Genomic DNA, 23,773 nt, shown 5'->3' with positions numbered 1-23,773 from the left:
TGAAATAAAATTAATAATATTAATGAATTAATAATGTTAATGATTTAATAATATTAATTTTAATATTATTTTTTATTTTTTTTTTACCTAAATAAGGATTATTCTTAAATCTCTATTGGTTAAACCTAAATTTGAACGTTTTTCTGTTCTATGCTGACTTTAAGAACTTCACCAAATTATTTTTTATTTGTAAAGTCCCAAGACTTACAATTATCCATGTACTTAGTCATTATACATACTTAAATCCACTACATTTGAGACTTCTCTCAATTGATAGAACTCGGGTTGGCTTGTTTCGTTCCAAATAAGAATTGAAATTTTTTTTTTGGTATTAAGTGGGCATAATTTGTGGATTTCCTTTTTCAACATAAAGTCACATGGATTTCCCGTGAACTGCTAATTTTTATTGTAGAAACTAGTTGTAATTAACGTAGTTCTCTGCCCCAGATTTATATTGTTGTTGCAGCGGAAGCAAACCGTTGAAGACTCGTATATAATTACAATAGAAACCCAGGAGAAGTTTTTGCGTACTGTGTAATTACGTAACTGGAAAATTCTCCGAGTTAAATTAGATGCTAGATTTGAACCACTGCGCAGTGAGACGTACTTTATGTACTTGAGTACTATGAGCACCTAGTTGAACTTGACAGACAATATTTAGCCTTTTTATACTTGTTGCTACAAAGTATAAAAGCTTTGTTCACCAAATGTTTGTTTGTTATACCCGAAACTATTCGAGATACATAAATACAAATATAAATAAATGATCAGAATGACGCGACGAGTTGAAATTCGGGTGACTGTCTGTTCATCCATCCATGTTAGCTATTACTTGAGTAAAAATTAAGATTTTTTCATGCAACTTGGTACACATGTTCCCAATTGAAAATAGCAAAAAGTGTGATAACTCACTAAATAAGTACGAAAAAAGCATTAAATTTCACCGGCTTCCTGAGAGCTGGTGTCAAAATTGGCTCTAACTCGTGAATAATTGGCAATGCCATCGAGAAAAGCAGACCCATAAAGAATTCAACAGTACTCAATAGAGAAGAATGAATCAATGGAACTGTGTTCCAAGGACGAAATTTTCACCGTTGGCTCAGAGAGTGAAATAGGAACAAAGCGGGCTTCTTCTGTAGTAGTCCATACACAGAAGGGAGCTTCATACTAAATGGTTACATTTTAGTGTACCAAGATAAAATTGTGGGCATAACAGAAGGTACCAAGTGGACTTCTGCTCTAACCACCAAGTACATAAAACCACCAGTTGATAGCCATGCGGCAATTAAAGCTAGGTATGTAGGTACGAGTGCTGCCACATTGGACTGAATTGATGCATTATCGTCGGACTTCTATAAACTTGCTGTCTCGTTTCATCTTTGCGCTCAAACCACTTTGTGCTTTCGATGAAACTACTTATGTCCGCTATGCGTTTTGTGGACAGTCATTCAAGGTATGGTGTCTGATGTGTTCCAAATATTCTGTGTCTGGTTTGTGCTAGAGATGGACACTCACAGAGGAAGTGGGAGACTGAACCATATCTGGTGCTGGTGCTGGCTGAGTTTCGTAGTCGGATAGAGAGATAGATTTCGAGATCATCGGAGTATACACCCGCACCTACTCCGTAGTCCATTTTGGACCTGGTGGTGTAGGTAGAAACTGCATAATACTCTTCTACAAAAACTCTTCTCCACTCACGTCTAGAGGGTAGTCTCATCCAAAGTGACTATTAAAATCTAACCTTGGAGAAATATAGTTTGATTTACTTATGTTTAGCTAGTTATAGATGGCCCTATGTGCATAATCTTTCCTATGCCAACCTTATAATTTCTGTATTCTTATAGCAGAACATGCAGCTATTCTCCGAGTAAATACGTCAATGGGCAGCTGATGCAGGAGTGTATTGAGTGCATCAGTCGGTCATGACCTTATAGCACCGGTAACCCTGACAGGCTGGTCTTTGTACTCCTATTAGTTTCCTGTTATTAAAGAGTTTCTTTATGTCCTAATGACGGCCGTTTACAACCACATATCACTATTTGGTTATTCAGAAAGTCCATATATGCTTTATTTGAACTGCTTTCAATGTTAATCTGCGTTAGGTTATGCAAGCAGGCTATATCTAGACCCTCAGTGTGTAACTCGAAGAAGGAAATAAAAGGGAAATCGAGCTGGCCCTAAGCTGCCCTGAACCATTCAGCTCCTTCAAAGGTTGTTTGAAGCAACGAACCCTAGAGAAACACCTCAGGTCTTGGAACACTAGCAACACGGGACACTCCATAAATTTACTTTGGGGTAGTGTTGATGGTAAACAAACCAAAAAGCTTTCATTTCTAAGAAAAAGGCAATCAAGTAATACTATAGAGGTCATCACAGGGCACCTACTCTAAAGATCTCATCTGCAGATAAGACTTAATTTGGCTACCACGGGAGCACAATGGTTCTAATGATGGCCTAGGTACGACCGCCTGCGGTTTAGCGCTCTCTCGCGTCCTTCTTTAACCAACCAACCAAGTGATATCTTAAACATAATGTGGTGTAGCGCTGAATATTAGTGAAATTAATGTAGACTTTGATCTTGAACTCTTCATTAATACTATGAATTTGTTTGGTTGGCTTTTTTCATACACTCCATATATTAAATTTAATGTTTTTGGTTGAATTTATACTACATTTAAGTCATTCGGAAAATATGTCCCAGCTTTAATCTTACTTCTTTCATATAAAATTTGGTTTTTGTTCTAACATTTGAACAATTCACAAATAATTCAATTGTTCTGAATAAAAAGTAATTTGAAGAATATATAAGAGCTACAAAAGATTTTCTAAAGCAAAACCACAACTCCTACCAAAGTCACTTTTTACCTTGCAAAAAATTGGTTACTTTTCACAGTTGTGACTACACATTGAATTGCCAATCACTCAAAAACGCATAAGCAAAATTCCAAAGAAACTGAGCTCTGACTTACATATATGCCATAAATATCTTCTTTACAATTAACATGCACTTACTCATACATACATATATGTATATGCCATATGCAAATAACTAGTTATATAAAGTTATAAATATGATTGCTCAAGGTTAAGTTATTTATTTATTTTGTCGTATATAAAAACAATATTTGCAAGAGTTCTCTTCACTTCGGCGTTTTAATATTAGCAAAACTTGGTATAAACTTAAGTATGTGCGTACAACTTCAAGTCGTGGTTGCAAAATGAATATATTTATGCATAACCAGTCCATTGAGTGTCACAAATAATGTCTACAAGTGCGCCTGTGCTCGTAAATGTACAATATTAATATTAGTTCTTTGGACCGACAAGCAGAAGGTGAAAAAAAAGAGATTACACAAACTTGCACGACGTTTTTATACTCATAGATGAGCAGTTTACTACGGCAGGTATATGTATCTCTGCTTATTAGTCACTTACTGCTTAGAACTTCTAAGCTTTACACAAATTTCAATACTTGTTATTTCGTTAATGATCTTTGGCGGATTTGGACATATTAATTTGTGTCTATGAGTATACAGGAACGACAATTTATTAATATGTATATCCACATAAAAGTGCAACAACATGCTTATGGTGACTAAATTTTAATTTTAGAATTGAATTTCGATAAAATGAATAATGTCGATTTTCTACGAATAGACCTAGTACCTAGTATATAACCGGAAATTATGCAAGACGCAATTGAAATGAATGATTTTGGCTAGAAATATGTATGACTGTTCAATTAACTGTTTTCTTAAATAATTGCATTAAAAATTAAAAGCCATTAAAATATCTCTTACATTTTAGTATATCTAGCTCAAATTTAGTACTATTATTTGGGAAAGTGCTGTCAAGTACAAAAATTTGTATGCATTTAATTAAACAAGAAAAAACGTCACCACCTTTACTTTAACACTTTTCTCTGGATTATTTCGATTACATTAGTACATATGTGTGTTTAAAAAAAATCCGAAAAAGTAACGGGAAATGGCTTGCAACTATCGGAAAACGTTCCTTCTAGCCACGTTGCTTGATATGAACAACCTTCAACTCGAATTAAGGTAAGGGTTTTTATGAAAATCTTTGTATTGATCGAAATCCGAGTAATGCGAACATCACTTTAAAATACGTTTGTGTAATAAACAGGATAACTGAATTTACGAAAAGACAATTATATTAGTGTAATCTGATATCCAATTTAAAAAAAAAAGATATATTAAAATGAACAATACTCTTTTTCCCTATTAGGCACTTTGTAGGATGATGAATGACCAAACTATTTTTTGCAGTTTCTTGTAGATAATAAAAAAATGTTTCATACCACGACTGGAATTGTTCAATCAATTGTTGCTTGCATTCCATATATCACAGATTTAAGCTCCATTTCATTATTTCACTTAACAGTATATACCAACAATAAAGTTATCGGAATTAAAATGCTCAAATAATTGTTTGAGTATTTTATTTTACGACTAAATACTGTTAAGGGGGTATTCTGATCTAGAAGCATGAATTTCAGGTAATTTCTAAAGTGTCGTAAAAGAAAGGCAATTAATATTTTTACCATCCATTTTTTTATTAGTTATTTGTTAATTTTAGAAGAGTACAGAAAAAAATTAAAAACTAAAAAAGTAAAAAATTTCAAAAATTATGAGCTGACGAAGTGGGGGTCTCTAAAAATTTCCACGTGACCATACCCATGATTTCAACCCTCCTAGTTATCTGAAACCAAAAAAAAAGATTATTAATCTAGAATAATGTCGCAATGGCTGGAACTACGGAAAAGTGGGAAAAATTTTTTTCACAAAATGACGACTGCCTGAAAAAAAGTTTTTTTGGATCACTTTTTCTGACTATTTCGAATTTTTTAAAAATAATAAAAATAAAAATTTGGTGATGGGGCTAGTTCCAACTATAGACAAGTCTATAAAGAAGACTCTATAAAAATTTCAAGTAAATCGGTCCAGTAGAACTTGAGAAATCGTGGGTATCGTTCCGAAAAAGTCAGTTTTGAGAAAAACGCGTTTAAAGTTTCGCGTAAAGTCTTTTGTTCGATTAGTTCCGGCCGAACCAGTTTGGATGCCGGGTCAGAAAAATGCCTATATCTCCGAAAATAATTTTAATTTTGAATAATCCTCTTGTACACATATTTTTGAATAGTTAAACTTTGAAAATATAAAAAAAAAATCGATTTTTTTAAATTTCTAGACCAGATCGGACCACAACTGTGCAAACCCCCAGAATACCATATATGTATACCGAATATTTATATAATAATAAGTGTTTATGGCCGACTTTTTTTATCGAAATATCGCTCAATCTATGAATTATATTATTGAAATTAAGCGAGCAAGACGATGCAGCATGATTTTCGCTTACTCCGACCGATGAAAATTAACACGGCGATGTCCTACGAAAAGTAACAGATCACCTCTTTCGGTTACCATAGGGACGAATAATTCTTCGATGCCACAGTTAACGGAGAATTCTTCGATGCCAAAGTTAACGAAGAATTCTTCGATGCCACAGTTAACGAAGAATTCTTTGATGCCACAGTTAACGTACAAAACCTCACCTTATAGGCCATTTAAACTTTTTGTTTAGAAGAAAAATGCACTAGATTCAATACAATCGTTATAAAGGTTTTATTTTATGCGAAATGCACTTTATAAAGGTTTTATTTTATGCGAAATGCACTTAAAACTTGTTATAACAAAATGTGTTTAACTGAACTGAATTATTACAAATTAAAATAGTTTAAAAAAGGTAAAAACATATTACATATACATATATAAAATGATCAAAGGTTGAAAACAGCAGGTTTTAAAAAACGTTAAATATATGTATATACAGGCGGGTAACTAGCGGAAAGAACCGGGATGCTGCGAAAGCGGAGATGTTGGTTGAACGACGTCGTAACGAAAAAAGGTGCGCGAATCCTTCGTTCCTTTTGTTCTAAATGCTGGATGGTGTCGTCGCTTTTTATTCTAAGTTTAAACACAAAAATAAACCAAATTTTTAATTAAAATAGCAGCTCACCTGATCACGACCAACTTTTTGCTTGATGATTTGACGAAATAATGAAAAAATTTACTTATAAATTTTATTCCATCAATTTGTATTTGTCGTTTTTCATGTACTTACTTGACTTGTAAATATGAACACAGTAGAATTTAGCCGTATAGCTTACTTTTATGCATTACCTGGTATCGAAGAATTCTACATCGAATTTTCTTCGAAGTATTCTTCAAAGAAAAATGTAAGCGGTGAACCATTATCCCGCTGGGATATTATTGAAATTCAGAGAATTTTTTTCCCGATCATAATGTGCCCTTGTGTCAAAAATGAGCAAAATCGGGTCAAAACTTAAATTAGCCTTTATTTCGTATGGGTAAAATCCGTTCAAGACTTCCCTAGCCCCATACATTTAAGAAAGGGTGATCCATTTTAAGGTACCCTACTTTTATTTAAGAAAAATCACAGAAACTACAAATTTAATGGGGAATGTTTATTATCTTTCGGAAGAATATTCTTTGACATTTATTTTTTGGAGATTACTCTTTCAAATGTTGGCCACGCCGACGTCTCAGATGGTCCATCCGTTTTGCTCCAAGGTCTGATTCGAAGCGGGATTGTCGCCTACTCTTTAAACTTTACCTCTCAGAAAAAAGTCGAATTGTGTGATATTACACATGCTTGGTGGCAAATCGACTGGCGCAAAACGCCGAATCGACTCTCCACGGTCTTCGTGTACACTCTGAGCTACGGCTGCTAAATTTTCTTCACTGCGTGCTTGACGTGGTCTATTCGGTCGAATATTATCCAATAGTGAATGCTGACACGACTCACATGTGATCCGTCAATAAAGGCTATTGAAAAAGAATAACTCTCCTTGGTTCACGCGTTATAAGAGTTTTCGTGCTTTAAGTTGACTTTTATCCAAATATATTGATCAACATATGAGTTATCTTAATGAAATCCAGAGAGCATCTTTAACTGGTAATAGTATACTGTGGTGCTAAAAGACGTCAAAAAGGTAAATGCTATTCTTAGCAGCCACATAATACAAGTATATCTAATACAAGTATAAGAATTTCAAACTTCCGGTTGGCTTTATACCATATACTTACATCGTCGGTATGTAAGATATCTTGAATATACACACTATAGTTTAATGCCGAATAAGTGCTTTTAATGAATATTTTGCTAACAGCTGAAAGTGATTCTGTAGAACTAGAATTTTAAATTTTTTAGGAAATAGTCCAAATTTCGAAACATAAAACATTTTACGTAACAACCTTAATGCCATTTTGTTAAGTTTTTTACGTTTTGAAATATAACTTTAGCCATAAGTAAGTTTTAATAAAAAACCACTAAAGCTGTTTAATTAATATAATTAGGGGTTTCACATAGTCTCATAAAGTTTTAAGTTATAACGATTCGAAAACATCGCGTCATACCCATTTGAGAAAATTAAAAAAATGAGTTTTGGGGTAAAACCGTTTAAATGCGAACCACTGCATTGACGTGGTTTGATGGGAGGAACTTCCGAACTCGAATCAATTTGAAGTTTTGGGAGAATATTTGAAACATATTGTACTATTTTACACTGTGCAACTATCCAGATGTGCTTAAAACTTACTATCCAAAACAGAAGAACTCATCATAATATTCAAAATTGATTTTTCTTGGATAGTCTAAAATTTTGATTTTTTTCATACTATATGGTAGAGGTTAAACTCTGCGAGAAAATTCCATTTACATCTTTTTGAAACCGAAAATAATAGAAATATTTTATTAATCATTAGCAGATCACTGCATTAGCCATCCTACTTGTGGGTAGAGGACCTCATACAGATGATGAGATGTGAACTTTTAATATTATTTGTATTCAATTCCGCACACGACGGCTGCGTAGAGAGCCACCTCGGCTAGTGAGCCGCGCTGCACTTTATTTCATGGCATTGACTCCCCTTCCTTGACCCAATGAAGCATATATCGCATATTAGTTGCAGCATAGTCAAGTGGGTCGCCGTAACCATGCGATTTTTTTCTAATACTTACATTTTAAAACTCGTGATATCTTTCGAATCAAATAGTTAAAAAAGTTATATAAAGGTATTGAAACAATATTGAATATGAAGTAATTTATTTTGAGTATTAATACTACGGTAGAAATGAAGAGCTTTTAGAGAGGCGGCATTTTTTTTTAATGAAAGAACACTTATTGTGACGAAACCATAACAGTTAGACCTATGTTGTCGCGACATTTTCTATAGATAATCATATGACGATGGAGCAGACGTTCCATTGCACGACCATGAAGAATTTCGAATAACAATTACCCGTCTGAAGAACAACAAAGCGGCGGGGGCCGATGGATTACTGGCCGAGCTATTCAAACACGGCGGCGAAGAACTGATAAGGAGCATGCATCAGCTTCTTTGTAAAATATGGTCGGACGACAGCATGCCCAACGATTGGAATTTAAGTGTGCTCTGCCCAATCCACAAAAAGGGATACCCCACAATCTGCGCCAAATACCGTGGGATAAGCCTCCTCAACATCGCGTATAAGGTTCCATCGAGCGTATTGTGTGAAAGATTAAAACTGATTGGACCTTATCAGTGTGGCTTCAGGCCTGGAAAATCAACAACCGACCAGATATTCACCATGCGCCAAATCTTGGAAAAGACCCGTGAAAGGAGAATCGATACACACCACCTCTTCGTCGATTTCAAAGCTGCTTTCGACGGCACGAAAAGGAGCTGCCTTAATGCCACGATGTCTGAATTTGGTATCCCCGCAAAACCAATACGGCTGTGTAACCTGAAGTTGAGCAAGACCAAAAACTCCGTCATGATCGGGAAGGACCTCTCCGAGCCGTTCGATACCAAACGAGGTTTCAGACAAGGCGACTCCCTATCGTGCGACTTCTTCAATCTGCTTCTGGAGAAAATAGTTCGAGCTGCAGAACTAAAAGAGAAGGTATAATCTTTTATAAGAGTATACAGCTGCTGGCGTATACTGATTGATATTGATATTATTGGCCTCAACATCCGCGCCATTAGTTCTGCTTTCTCCAGATTGGACAAGGAAGCAATGCAAATAGGTCCTGGCAGTGAACGAGGGCAGGACGAAATATCTCATGTCATCAAACAAACAGTCTTCGCACTCGCGACTTGGCTCTCACGTCACTTTTGACAGTCATAACTTTGAAGTTGTAAATAGTTTCGTATATTTGGGAACCAGCGTAAACACCACCAACAATGTCAGCCTGGAAATCCAACGCAGGATAACTCTTGCCAACAGGTGCTACTTCGGACTGAGTAGGCAATTGAGAAGCAAAGTCCTCTCTCGACGAACAAAAGCCAAACTCTATAAGTCACTTATAATTCCCGTCCTGCTATATGGTGCAGAGGCCTGGATGATGACAACAACTGACAACAACAAGTTGACGTTGCGAGTTTTCGAGAGAAAAGTTCTGCGAAAGATTTACTGCGAATATCGTATTCAATGGAACGATGAGCTGTATGAGATATATGGCGAAATTGACATAGTTCAGCGAATTAAAAGACAGCGGCTACGCTGGATAGGTCATGTTATCCGAATGGACGAAAACACTCCATCTCTGAAAGTATTCGACGCAGTACTCGCCGGGTGAAGCAGAGGAAGAGAAAGACCTCTACTCCGTTGGAAGGACCAGGTGGAGAAGGACCTGGCTTCGCTTGGAAAATCCAATTGGCACCACTTAGCGAAAAGAAGAAACGACTGGCGCGCTGCGCTTTATACGCCAGTAAAGAAGAAGAAGAATCATATTTTATGTTCTACTTAGTCGTAATACATTTTTGTTCAATAATCAGTAGTACTCGCAGCGCACATTGTTGGCTTTTAAGAATCCCTAAATGTTTGATATTAATAACATAGTCTGTGCTCACCGGAGAAAGTATAGCTTCCCAACGGTGATGATTTGTGATGAACATTTTTTCTATAGCTCTTGTCATTTACGAGATATATACAAAAAAATGCGAATTTCATGGAAAAATCGGGTTTAGAGCCCCGTACCACCTCGCCGGTGTGAGTTACGACTTTGTTGCACTGGGAACTTTTGTAGAGTGAACAATTCTGAGAAACATGCGTCTAAAGTCAAAGCGATGCTATAAAATACCTCTGATCAGGATTGTAGTGTATTTTCTATGGAAAATTTTTACATGCCTTGGTCCAGTTCTTAATGTTAATATTAAGGGCTAAAATTTTCAGGGAATTTTTTTTAGGGTATTTCCAAGGAATTTTCGTGACGGGACTGAAAAAATAGTTAAAAAAAAAACACCCAATACTACATATAATGATTTTCGTTTTTCTAACACACCTTACACCGAATATGTCGGTCAGTGTATGAATTAGAATAATATATACATACAAAATTGCTTCGATTCCGATCCTCTGGTTAAGGTTTTATTCTTTAATGTATTTCTCTGGCTTTGATTCTTGCAAGTTGCAAGAGTATAAAATTTTCGGTTGCACCCGAACTTAGTTCTTCCTTACTTCTTATAAATATGCACTTATTAATTTTAATATCTTTCTTTTGCAGTCGAACCAAGGAGAATTCTTCATATACTTGCGCCGCTTAAAGCCATTAGGCATTCAGCAATATACTATGTATATGACAGCATAAATATATTCAAATTGTATTTAGATTTGTAATGCAAATTACTTTGTGATATTTAAAAACAAAAAACACTCATTTTAATTGAACTGAAGCTTCAACATTAAAAAGTTATATTTTGAAAATTGTGTTGAAACAACAAAAAAACCAAAGATTTTTATAATTTCACAAAAAAGTGTTGTAAGTTGTAAACAATTAGCAAACTAAACGATATTAGACACGTGGTCAAAGTTGCCAATTACAAATAAAACATTGAAATGGCTGAACAAGTGGAACAATCGCTCAACAATCAACAAAATGACGCGCGTAAAATACGCAAATCACCGGAATTTCAACCGATGCCCAATCTCACACCTGGCGCCATACTCAGAGAACGCAGTTTTGTGCGCACCTCCAATCAACAGGTAGGCAAATGCAATTAATTTCATATACATATGTATAGTAAGTTAATTTTGAATGGAAAACACATTCTCGAGGTATTATGAATACATAACACAAATGTCTGCATACACATGTGCATATGTATATACATACTTGAATACATATATGAGTTTTCTTCACTTTCGAAACTTGTGCAATGTGTGTGATTTAGGTTTTTCGGATACATTTATTTAGAGAACACTCGTTACCGCAAAATTTACCGAACATTAAGCATGAGGTTATGTTTAATTTCTTTCTCTGAGTACCTATTTCACAGGGTGGCTAAAAGTACCATCAATCGATCCAAGTTAAACTGTATTCGAGCTATTCACCTTTAGATCTCATGTAGGCCATGTTTTAGAAAAAAACTTTGAAGCCTCAAAACTTAAAGTAGAGTATGGGTAAATGAAGCGTCGGTGGTCTTATATTACTGCAGTAAGGAAGCTAACTGAAAATTAAGTAGTTTGTTCTATAAAACATGCTGGACGTGTAAGACGAGCGGCTTTATCCCTGAAAGGACATTAGTTGTAGTATATAGTGTTGTGTGCAACACTCTTCATGTTGACTAATGTAATGGTGTGTAGCGGTGGATAGCGGGCTAGTGATTTTTCAATTAAAATAGTGCTTTGGTTTCTTGTCCTTTTAGGGAATGAGTCGAATAAAGCTACGTTGTAAAATCCTAACCTATTATTAATAAATTTCAATTGTGTAAAAAAATGCCAAATTAATCACCAAGTTCAAATATAAGAAGGCTTTAGAAATATTTTTTAATATGTTTTCAAGGGGTCAGTAGGGTAATCTTTTGTATTTTTTATTTGTTTTTTTTTTGCATTTTTTGTTCTCTTATACTCTTAGAATTAATGTAGAAACCCACTTTACCATTGGAAGGTTTCGAAAAAGGCCCAAAAATAATAATACCGTTCGACGTTCGGAGCGCTCGGAGTGCACACCTCAAACTTTAAAGGCGTTTTTCTCAAAACACACTTTTTTAAACTGGCGGACATGATTCCGGTCGAACTACTCAACCGATTTGCTTATTTCTTTTTAATGTTCACAAAACGCCTGGCTATCGTCCCAACGTTTTTTTATAATTTATTGATAACTCTATGACAAAATTTATGTAAAACAAGAAAATACGTTCACTTCGGCTGCACCGAAGGTAATATACCCTTCACAGGTGCATTTCTTTAGTAACTATGTCTCCAGTTTGTATGGAAGCTATGTATATGCTATAGTAATCCGATCTGAACATTTTTTCGGGATTGTGATTATGTTCGTGAAGATACCACGCATTTGACGTGAGTGACGAAAGTTTTCCATACAAGCGCTTGATTTCGATCTTTCGGTTTGTATGGCAGCTATATGCTATAGTGAGTCGATTTGGACAAATTCTTTCGATATTACATTATTTCTATAAACAATAACTCATACCAAATTTCGTGAAGATATATTGATAAATGAGGAAGTTTCCCACACAAGAACTTGATTCCGATCGTTCAGTTTGTATGTCAGCTCCGATATCAGCAGTTCTGACAAATGAGCAGCTTCTTGAAGAGAAAATGACATTTACAAAATTTCAAAACGGTGTCCTAAAAACTGAGGGACTAGTGCGTATATATACAGACAGGCAGACGGACAGACAGACAGACGGACATGGCTAAATCGACTCAGCTCAACATACTGATCATTTATATATATACTTTATAGGGTCTCCGACGCTTCCTTCATCGTGACAAACTTAATATACCCTGTTCAGGGTATAAAAACATGGGGAAAAATTAAAAAAAAAACGTTAATTACTGTTTTATTTATCAACATTTTTTCATGATTCTAGTAGGGACGATAACCATTCACGTACTTTTTAAGAATAAATTGGGTTTTTGTGTTTCAGATGATCCAAACATGAGACATCGTGTCCGCCAGTGAAAAACGCTTCTCATTCACTCAGCCATTTCTCCGACAGATGTCATCAAAAAATTCCGAAAACATTTGTTTATATACTCCACGATATACCTCATGATATGTGAAAAAAGTTCTATTGTAGAATAAAAATTTCTATAAAAAAATGTCAAAAAAATAGGCCAGATTACCCTACTGACCTATTAAAAATTGTTGTCAGCTAAAAATATTTTCCGAAAAAGTGCAAATTTTATCAAAATTTGAACGTCTATGGATGAAAAACACGAAAAATAGCATTATTCAAAGTTCTGTCTATCTGAGGCCATATACTTCTTTTCGACCTTTCTAGTAATTTGTGAATTTCATCCCAAAAGCACTGCGCCGGCTTGGCGGCCAAAAATAAATCAAACCAATTTTTAATACCACGTTCTGACGTGAATCGTATTTCAGTGAGGATGTTCAGAACCGATTGGAACAAATGGTAGTCAGAAGGCCAAGGCCTGACCTTAAGGACAGCAAAACTTCCCAGCCGCTGTTTTCCAAATAGCTTTTAACCGGTCTTTCAATATCTAGCCGAGCGTAATTATGGTGGAAAAATATTGCCTCGTCTAGTGGTGAATTCCCGGCGTTTTCAGCAAACGATTTTTGAAGTGTTGTTTCCGGTAGCGTTCCTCATAACGGTTTCAGCCGATTTTAGAAGCTCATAATGCAGCATGCCCTTCTGATCCCATCAGTCAGTTGCTCAGTTTACAAATACAATTTTTTGCATTTAGGGGTGTATGAATAGATCTATTTTTCATCAACAGTTATAATCTGATACAAAAGCGTTTTATTTTTGCAGCATTCAAGCAGCATTTCTGAGATGCAAAATCGTCTTTCAACTTTACTTTGCTTTAATTCTTCTTCTTCTTCTTAATTGGCGTAGACACCGCTTACGCGATTATAGCCGAGTTAACAACAGCAGACTGTTTCAACGTTTTCATTGGTATTGTTTTTTTATGTGGCGGGTCCCAAGCCCAGCGCACAACCCTTGTAGGGAATGTTTCGCCTTCTCACTTTAGCTCGCCTTCGAACGGATGTTCTTAGGCTACCCAGAGGATACTTGGTCAAAGACCGGAAGTAGTGAGCTGCTTGAGCCATGTGTAAAAGAATCGTTTCTGGCCACTCCTAAGTGAATGGCGATCAGAGAACTTTCCTCACTTACGTGAACTTCTACACATGACTCCATCCTCCTTTAATTCACATAGCATTTATTTTTCTTGCATTTAGGGGTGTATGAATGGATCTATTTTTCATCAACAGTTATAATCTGATACAAAAGCGTTTTATTTTTGCAGCATTCAAGCAACATTTCTGAGATGCAAAATCGTCTTTCAACTTTACTTTGCTTTAATTCACATAGCATTTATTTTTCTTGCATTTGAATGTATTTAGCAAACCACTTTTAGAAATTTCGCTCAGATAGAGCATCTTCATCATAAACTTCCACCAAAGTGCAATGACTTTGCTAGAGTTTTATTCATATTAAAGTAATGATGAAGAACATCCCGCGAAAACACTTTCCCTGGTATAAAGTTGGACATACTTGTATTTAAGTTAAAAAAATGCTGTTGTTTGTGCTTCAAATGAATGACAGAAAAAGAGCACAAGGGCAGTAGCTCTCCAACGCATGCTAAGAATATAGGAACAATGAAATAATAATCAAGTTATTCTACTGTTCTTTAGAACTACTCTAAATTTGTCTGATAAACTTTACTCTCCAGATTCACTTACTGGAATGCAACATTCCTTGTTTGGAAAACTTTTTTATTTAAAAAGTAAATTTCACGAAATTTGGCATATATTATTAGCCAATACATACATCGCTCCAAGTTTCAAATAAATTGTTCAGATGTAACTACTACTATTAGCAAAAATAGTATGACTTTGTTCATAATTTTAAAATTCTCAATTTATTCTTCAAAATCTATGTAATCCACCTCAAAGTAATACCTCTTGTCCCAATACACTTGTGCCTATGTTTTTTCCAATTCTTGAAACAGCTGTTAAAGTCAATTTCCGGAATAGCCTTCAATGCGTGTAGTAATTCACGTTTAATGTCCTTAACTGACTCGAAACGGTTTCCCCTTAGCGGTCGTTTGAGACCCGGAGCTAAATCAGGTGATTACGTAGGTTGCGACACGACATTGTTTGAAAATTTGGCGAAAAACTTTCGGAAATTAAATGCAGTATGCGACGGTGCATTATCATGGTGGGAAAACCAAGACTTGTCGGCCCATAATTCCAGCCTCTCTTTACGAATAGCTTCGGGCCAACGATGCATAACACTCAAATAGTATTTCATGTTGACAGTTTGACCGGTCGAAAGGAATTCGGAGTGCACCACGCCTCTATAATCGACGAAAATTGTCAACGTAACCTCTATTTTCGACTTGCTTGAACGGATTCGGTTTACCTTTGCCACGATATTCGGTCGGTTGATCGTCTGTTTCCAGGTCCAATTCTCATCGTAAGTAATAATACGTTGCCTGACATCCTGGTAGTCGGAAAGCATTGTTTCACAGACGTTGATTTTGGAACCAATCGTTTTTTCACTTTTTTAGGCCTAAATGATCTTTCAAAATGGTTTTCACTGATCCTTCTGATATTCCAACAATGTCAGTAAGGTCTCTGACTATAAATAGGCGATTCTCAAGCACCAATTCTTTTATTTTATTAACGTGTTGATCATCAGTTGATGTTGATGGCCGTCCTGAACTTGGTTCGTCACCACGCCTTCTCGACCTTCTTTGAATCATTTATACCAATCAAAAACACTTTCTCGCGAAAAACAATTATAACCGAAGGCCTTTTCCAACATTCTGAACGTTTTAGGCACCAGAAATTTGAGTCCTCATATAAAATTTAATGGAACTTTTTTGTTGAATAATTTCACTCATCGTAAAAATCGCTGAATGCAATGTGTACTTCAGAAAGGTAAGCGTATACTAAACACTAATGATCATTTTGACGTGAGATGTGGACGAATGGGTTTTTGCGCGAAATTTAAATTAAAATGTCTCACAGTAGTATTATAGCATATACATAGTTGCCGTAGAACTGACCACAGAGATTGTTATCCAAAACATCGCTACATTCTGCGATCAAAACGGATCACTATAACTTATATCTGCCATACCCACTGAGCGATCAAATGCACCAGTAAGAGTTTTATAGCTTCGGTGCAGCCGAGGTTAACGCTTTTTCTTGTTATTATTGTAGTACAACAACATATTTATATCAAAATTTTAAATTAGGCACCATTAAGTTTACAGATGTAACGAAAGTTTTAGTTTTGCAAATATAATAAAATTTTATATAAAGAATATTCAAATAATTTACTCTTAACTGCTTTTACAGAATATCAACAAAAGGCGCAGTCTCGCTTTCAATGTACAAACTGCTGCAAATCAACACGGGCAAATGCGTGGAAAACCTGCTATAGACATCTATAGACCACCGAGTAAGTGTGAAGCTCTTAATATGTTTGACAAGCTTATACTAAAAGTGTTATTTAGAAATAATCAGATATAATTAAAATGCCAATAAAAATTAAGTTTCAATACTTTAGAGCTAAAGTATTCGAAAACATGAAAATCTCATTGGTTCACATACGTCTCCCCTTATAATAAAAGCTTCTTGTCTTTAGTGCTTTTTGAAGCTATAGATGTTTAGAAAAAAGGATGGCTCAAGACGAAAAAAGCTGTTATACATTTAGCTGCGTTTAACGTTTATAGCCGCATACCAGAGATATTTCTTTGTTTTAATTGGATATGTTAGAAGTATATTTTAAAAACAGTAGACCACCTGAGGAACCGATACGTTAAAATTTACATGAATTACAGTTAACAGAGTTTCCACACACATTTTTTATCTAATTTGCAGGCAATTTTCATTTATGTTAAGAAATAATTTCGAGGGCTTGGACAATGTCTGCAATGATAAGTAGAGAAAAGTACCACTATTGCTGGACATAACATGAAGTAGGTTTAGACGTTAAGAAAGGGTCATTATCATTCAGTGATTATTGGTTTGCTTAAATTATATTCTATATACAATATTTTATTCGGGGATATATCCATGATTAAATGTATGACACAGTGTTTTCCCATTTTTTGAATTAATTGATTGACCAAACATGGATGCAATCAGGTTAAGAAAAATTTCCCTGAGGCTGATTAGAGTTTAGTTTGATCCAGGCAATATATTGTTAGATTTTATTATATCATTCTGAAAAACCGAAGGACCCAAAAACCGACTTTTTATTTTATTGCATAATTTATTTCTTATGTATATGAGGACCCTGCGCTATAGCTTTTTGGACTCACCCAACATTAATGAACAACTCTAATGCTTTCTTTTTTTAAGCCAGGCGTTTTCGTTTTTAAAAGCTGCGCTAACTTAAATAGTATCTACTCCAAGCGGCTTCGAATGCTTCAGCTGTTACATTGCATGTGCTCCACTTTTCGAAATTCACTTCAAAATGAAATTGCCGACACTTTCTTAATCGAAGCATTTTTTCCTTTCTGTATTTTTCCGAAATTTCACACCATTTGCATACCGCATCCCACACCCATCTACGAAAACGTACTATCTGTGTTTATCATATTCGATGGTACAATTTACCACAATGATCGAATGCAATTCGAAATGTGTTTGTGGCAAAAAAAATCTGTTCTAAATGCATGAAATACCCAGATGTTCGCAATGATGGCGGCTCTTCACCGGCAACCTTAAATAGGTTAAACATTAATGCGCAGGAGTTCCAAATGGGTAGTACGAATGCCGCGCGCACCACACCTCCACGTGGAGATGGAAATAGGGCTGGAGATAGTCGGTAAATACTGCCTGTCGCAAGGCTTTGCTAATAGAATTTCGCTTTCGATTTTCCATTTACAGAACTTAACTTCAACCTACAACATTCTTCCAGTTCATCGGCGGTTATTTATCCAACGGCGACTTCACCTCAAGGCTTAGTACCACAATCGAAATCATCGGTAGCACTGCATCAGCAAATGCAATATATGGCAGCCACAAATGCGATGGCCAATCGTCGACAGGCGGGGCTCTCCCTGGGCAGTATGCCGATGACAACGAACCCGATCGGCAACAAGATGCATCATGTGGGCGCTCATCGACCCATTTTGGTCACACATTCACATCCGTTGGCCGTGAATCGGTTTTCGGGTGGTGTGTCACAACAAATACCACTAATTAACTCACCATCCAGTGGCAATATATTACACGTATGTATAATACGCTTTATCAGTTACGTATTTCTAATATTATTATGAATTAAATAAATTTATATTTGCAGCAAACAGCGAATACGAATCGTGTAAAATTCGCCAATGAACCACACAAACATCACAGCCATAAGAATGGACAAAATCATCTAAGTCACGACTATCAACAGCAGCAACAACAATTGAATGCCATGTCACAATATGCCGCCGCCAATGGCATCAGCGATTCATATATAAATGTGAGCCCGCTACAGCGTTCGAAATCTTTGTCTTCCGCAGATGCATTGACACGCGGCATTGCTGGCCTTGGGTTGGCTTTGGGCAACGAGGTGACCGACATCGGTCAATTCAGCCCTGACATACAGGCATTGATCGATACAGCTTTGGACGATCCAAATAAATTGAATTCGCGCGCTCTTATGGAACTGACGTCACACTTCATTAAACGTGCCGTTGAGGGTCGCCGCTATGCTTTGCCCATCTCACGTCTCTGTCTAAATATTATAGCCAAGGAGCAGAAAGAGACTTTCTTGGAAGCCCTCTTGAATACTTGCCGACAGTGGTATCAGGAGCGTGAAAAGGTAAATAAACTGTACATTTATTTTGATCGTAGCTACCAAGTTGGCGTGTCAAAAAGTTGTTAAAAACAAATAAGGAAGAGCTAAGTTCGGGTAAAACCGAACATTGAATACCTTCAGGTACATAAAGCCTGTTAGTTATGTGGGGTCTAGGGCGAGTTTTTACCTGATATTATGCATTATAAGCACAAATATCAACCGTTATAAGAAAAACGCGCACTCTCAATTTTATTAAGATAACTCACATATTGACCGTTGTATGCGGTATAAAGTAACCCGAAAGTTGGAAACCTTTTTACTAGGTATATGGTGGCTAAAGGAAGATCCCACTCAACCCATTTGTCGCACACAGACATACAACTATTAGGAAAGAATTCTGAATCTGACACAATGACCTATATTATCGATGAAAAGTCAACTATAGGTACTGGAGTCCACTTATTCGGTATCTAAGGACTGGAACAGTTTTTTTTTAGACTTGGACAATAGGAGTTTCTGATAGCTCTTTGGCCTTTTGTCAAGTGAGGTGTCAGCCTGGCCTTTGGCAATCTAGATTATAATAAAGACTGCCCTCTGGTACCGCCTTTTCCTTGCCTGATTTGGGGTTTTCTTTCTCTTCTTGCGCTGTTCATCTTTTTTAGGCGCCAGTGTACTTTGGTTGGTATTCATGGCTGCTCTAGAGGTGGGAGTTCCGTATTTATACTATGAGTCCTTTGGCTGGTACATCCGGGAGTATTCTTAATCGTCTCTTAACTGGAGGAAAGGAGGGTGTCTTCGACGAACTCCGTTAGGGGTCCTGTAGTCCTATAGGTCATTATCATTGGCTGATTACCTTGGCTTACGGTGTTGCTGTTATGGGTATCTTCATACTTCCACAATAGGAAATGGGCGTAAGACCGAAGGTTTATTCGTCTATTCCCCATTGTAGCATTTATGAGGTATCCCTCTTACTTCGTAAATGTAATAAGTGTACCCATTTGGATTGCATCCATTACGATTAGTTAAGCCACGGCAAGCACCAACGTGCTTTTTAACAACAACATATTTTTTCTCTTTCAGTTACTATACTCCATACAAGGCATGAAATCGCCGTCCCGTCTACGCTTTACCGCTTTCATGGCTTTCCTTACCGAAATGTTCTGTCAACTTAAGCGTCGTCAATTACAACTTCGTACTCAACGTGAAGGTGCACCGCCACCATTGGTCTTACTGACGTTACTATCCAAATGCTGCGAAGACTGTGTCAAGCCACCTGTGCGTTCGCTGTCCGAGGTGAGTATACATACATACTTTATAAGTCAAGTCGAAATATAAAGCAAAAGGCTAAAACCGGAAACAATTTGTATACGTTGAAGAAAAATTTACACAATACACAACAATAAAACTTTCTGAACTATGGTGAAAGGCTTCTACAGGCTTTTATCATCAATCTTAAATAAATGAAATTTTAAATTAAGATTGAATAACTAAACTTCGAGTCAATCTTAAGGCGTACGGAATTCCTGTAATGACCATACATTTTGTTTGTAATGCCAGTATGTTATGCCCTGAGGCTAGGCCGCCAACCGTCTTTTCGAGACCGTATGAGTAGAAAGCTTGCGTGTTTTCCTTCTACTCCATTCACATGTTCTTGGCGATTCTGCATGCCCTTAAGGCATTCCATCTCACCCTGATACGTCTGTTAGCACTTACAGAAATTTCATTGTGTGTCCTTTTTAGCGACTTGCGTATTTCCTGAACTGGTACGGTAGCCAAGTGGATGGCACATTTAGTAATCGTACCGGCTATTTTGCTTCCCGGACACAAAGCGATGTGGGATTAATTACCCGTCTCATCAGCTTTTCTAACTCCAAAGGCTTCTGCCTGTAACCTTATTGTTGTAATAGGGCAGCTTGAGATCTAGCTTCACTTTTTGACTTGAAACTTTCTCACCAAGCTAAACCGATCCCCTGCTTATCGAGCTATGCCCGAAGATTCTTGTGGAAAACTCACCTAATGCTGCAGAGTTTTCTATTGCAATGTTAGTAGGTGTCAGGTTGCGTAACCTTTCTATTGCAGCCTTTGGAGTGGTTCTTAGTGACCCCGTTATGAAAAGAGCAGTGGGCCGCTACATTCGCTACAACGATTTCCTGTATAAGATTTTACTGGCAATGGTACACCACACCAGAGCACTGTAAAACAAGATTGACTTGATTAGTGCTATGTAACAGTAATGCAGAAGGGCAACTGATAGTCTCCATGTTGTTGACGCTTACATCTTTTATATGAGTAGAGAGCACCACTGTCATTTTTCACTTTCCCTTTTCCACATTGACTTTCCATATCAGTTTGTTGTTCTTAGTTACTGCCAGGTACTTGATATGACCCTTAGTAGTTAACTCTACCGTTGAGACTAGGGGGTTGCTATGACGGCATCTTGCACCTCCTTGTAATGAGCACTATTTCCACCTTACCGGCATTTACCTCTAGGTTAGCGGACATTGCTAGTTGGTGTGTGACTTCAGCGCTGTTCATCAAGCTAACAATTGTGCATAAGAACTTTCCCATCATTAGTTTAGCTACATATGTCATCTACATCAGTTTGAGCCCTCTTACGTCAAATTTATATCATATTTGATTATTAAACGAAATTTTACATTGTTCTTTGTTTTTTTTTTTTTTTGCAGATCGAATGCCTTTTCTATGTTCTAACCTGTATCGGGCAAGATATGGAATTGCAGTTGCCGCAACAATTGGAATTGCTATTGTCGCTGGTGCGTGATGCTTTCTTGAATGCAAGTGACGCCGCACCGGCCATTCGTCGCACCTTATTGCAATTAATTGAGCTACAAGCGTCACACTGGCAATTGCCCGGAAACACTGTCTTATACTACTATCCATCGGCAAAGTAGTGAAAAGGCCAACACCACTCACAACTCAACTCAACTCAACTACCACTTGAACCAGACTCAACTTTTGTTTGCACTCTTCTTGAAACTGAAACTCCTCAGTGCGCCGGACGCTGCGCAGCGGCTTCGTGTTCACGCAATCATTTCAATTTTTATTATGTACTCATACACTGTATGTGGCACTTTACTGTTAGATTAATATTTATACATATGTACATACATATATGTATGTAATTGCAGTTGTGCCTTTTATTATATTTATTTTATTATGGAATAAGATAAGAGTGAATATTTTTTGTGAAAGCATTTATTGAAAATGATGCAAATTGTATTAAAAAAGCTAAGCGCCTGCACTGACTTGCGAAAAGCTTCTAAAAAAGCCAACATTAGTAGTAAATATAGGCTGAAACTATGCATATACATATTAATCGTAATTTCGGAAACGTACTAACCCTAAAGAAAGTCTGTCATAACACACTTTCTTGACACATGACAGAAATAAAATTTCATTGGAAAACAATTTTTACATTTTCATTGTTTAGGAAAAAACGCAATATTTTTTCAATTCGTGTCAGTAAGTTTTAGAACATTTACATACATACACACAAATCGTATATAGCGAACCTATACATTATAATTTTTTAATTGTTTTTCGTCTGTGAAACTTTAGACATTTAACAAAAAAAATTAAATTTATTTATTTTGTATAATCGTACTCCTATAACTTCATTAAGTTTCTTATGTGTAGAAAGATAGAGAAGCTCAAATTATTTATAAAAACACACAATTGCACTGCACACTCGTATACAAACCTTACAAAAATATTATAAAAATATTTCTCTAAGGAAATAAGCGTAAAAACTATTTCTTTAATTAATGCACGTGAAAAATGTTTAACAAATAAAAAATAAGAAAAAAATAAACTTTAAATACTAGTCAGAGAACAAGAAACCAGCGGTACTTTTCTTTAAGAGAGACTCGTGAGTAATTAACACTACTTTACTCTCTAACTAACAGGTCTTCTTCTTCTTCGTTATTGGCGTAGACACTGCTTACACGGTTATAGTCGAGTTAACAACAGCGCGCCAGTCGTTTCATCTTTTCGCAATTCGACGCCAATTCGTGATACCAAGTGCAGTCAAGTACTGCCCCGGCGAGTACTGCGTCGAATATTTTCAGAGCAGGAACGTTTTCATCCATTCGGACGACATGACCCAGCCAGCGTAGCCGCTGTCTCTTAATTCACTGACTAACGCAAATGTCGTCTTATAACTCATACAGCTCATCGTTCCAACGAAAGCGATATTCGCCGTTGCCAATGCGCAAGGAACCATAAATCTTCCGTAAAACCTTTCTGTCGAAAACTCGTAAAGTCGACTCATCAGATGTTGTTATCGTCCATGCTTCTGCACCATATAGCAGGACGGGAATAATGAGTGACTTATAGAGTTTGGTCTTTGTTCGTCGAGAGAGGACTTAACTTCTCAATTGCCTACTTAGTCCGAAGTAGCACCTATTGGGAAGAGTTATTCTATTACGACTACGAAGTTATGACTGTCAACAGTGACGTGAGAGCCAAGTCATGAGTGCGACGACTGTTTTTTTGATGATGGGAGATATTTCGTCTTGCCCTCGTTCACAACAAGACCCATTTGCTTCGCTTCCTTATCCAGTCTGAAGAAAGCAGAACTAACGGCGCTGATGTTGAGGCCAATGATATCAGTATCATCGGCGTACGCCAGCAGCTGTACACTCTTGTTAAAGATTGTACCTGCTCTAGTCAGCTCTGCAACCCGAATTAGTTTCTACAGCACTAGATTGAAGAAGTCGCTCAATACCGAGTCGCGTTGTGTGAAACCTCGTTTGGTATCGAACGGCTCGGAGAGGTCCTTCACGATCCTGACGGAATTTTCGGTATTGCTCAACGTCAGTTTACATAGCCGTATTAGTTTTGGGGGATACCAAATTCAGACATAGCGGCTTAAAGCCAACTCCTTTTCATGCTGTCAAAAGCAGCTTTAAAATCGACGAAAAAGT

The 23,773-nt window shown here is 36.7% G+C and overlaps 1 protein-coding gene across 7 annotated transcripts in view; it reads left to right on the top strand.

Moving 5' to 3' along the window:
* Positions 1–22,687, top strand: part of LOC126751971 (uncharacterized) — a 31,554-nt gene extending 8,867 nt beyond the window's left edge. For 6 of the 7 annotated variants that reach the window (XM_050462469.1, XM_050462471.1, XM_050462467.1 and 3 more), the window contains exons 4-10: positions 10,592–11,070; positions 16,385–16,487; positions 17,723–17,861; positions 17,955–18,270; positions 18,342–18,851; positions 19,908–20,120; positions 21,515–22,687. In XM_050462469.1, the coding sequence (XP_050318426.1) occupies positions 10,924–11,070; positions 16,385–16,487; positions 17,723–17,861; positions 17,955–18,270; positions 18,342–18,851; positions 19,908–20,120; positions 21,515–21,739 (1,653 nt within the window). In that variant the 5' untranslated portion in view covers positions 10,592–10,923 and the 3' untranslated portion in view covers positions 21,740–22,687. Of the gene's footprint in view, positions 1–10,591; positions 11,071–16,384; positions 16,488–17,722; positions 17,862–17,923; positions 18,271–18,341; positions 18,852–19,907; positions 20,121–21,514 lie in introns of all 7 variants that reach the window. The other variant, XM_050462472.1, reaches the window with a different exon arrangement.
* Positions 22,688–23,773: the final 1,086 nt, after the last annotated feature.

The sequence above is a fragment of the Bactrocera neohumeralis genome, chromosome 3 (assembly GCF_024586455.1).
Source record: "Bactrocera neohumeralis isolate Rockhampton chromosome 3, APGP_CSIRO_Bneo_wtdbg2-racon-allhic-juicebox.fasta_v2, whole genome shotgun sequence".
NCBI classification, from domain to species: Eukaryota; Metazoa; Arthropoda; class Insecta; order Diptera; family Tephritidae; genus Bactrocera; species Bactrocera neohumeralis.
The sequence above is the reverse complement of the archived record's forward strand: the minus strand, read 5'-3'. Positions and strand labels throughout refer to the sequence as shown.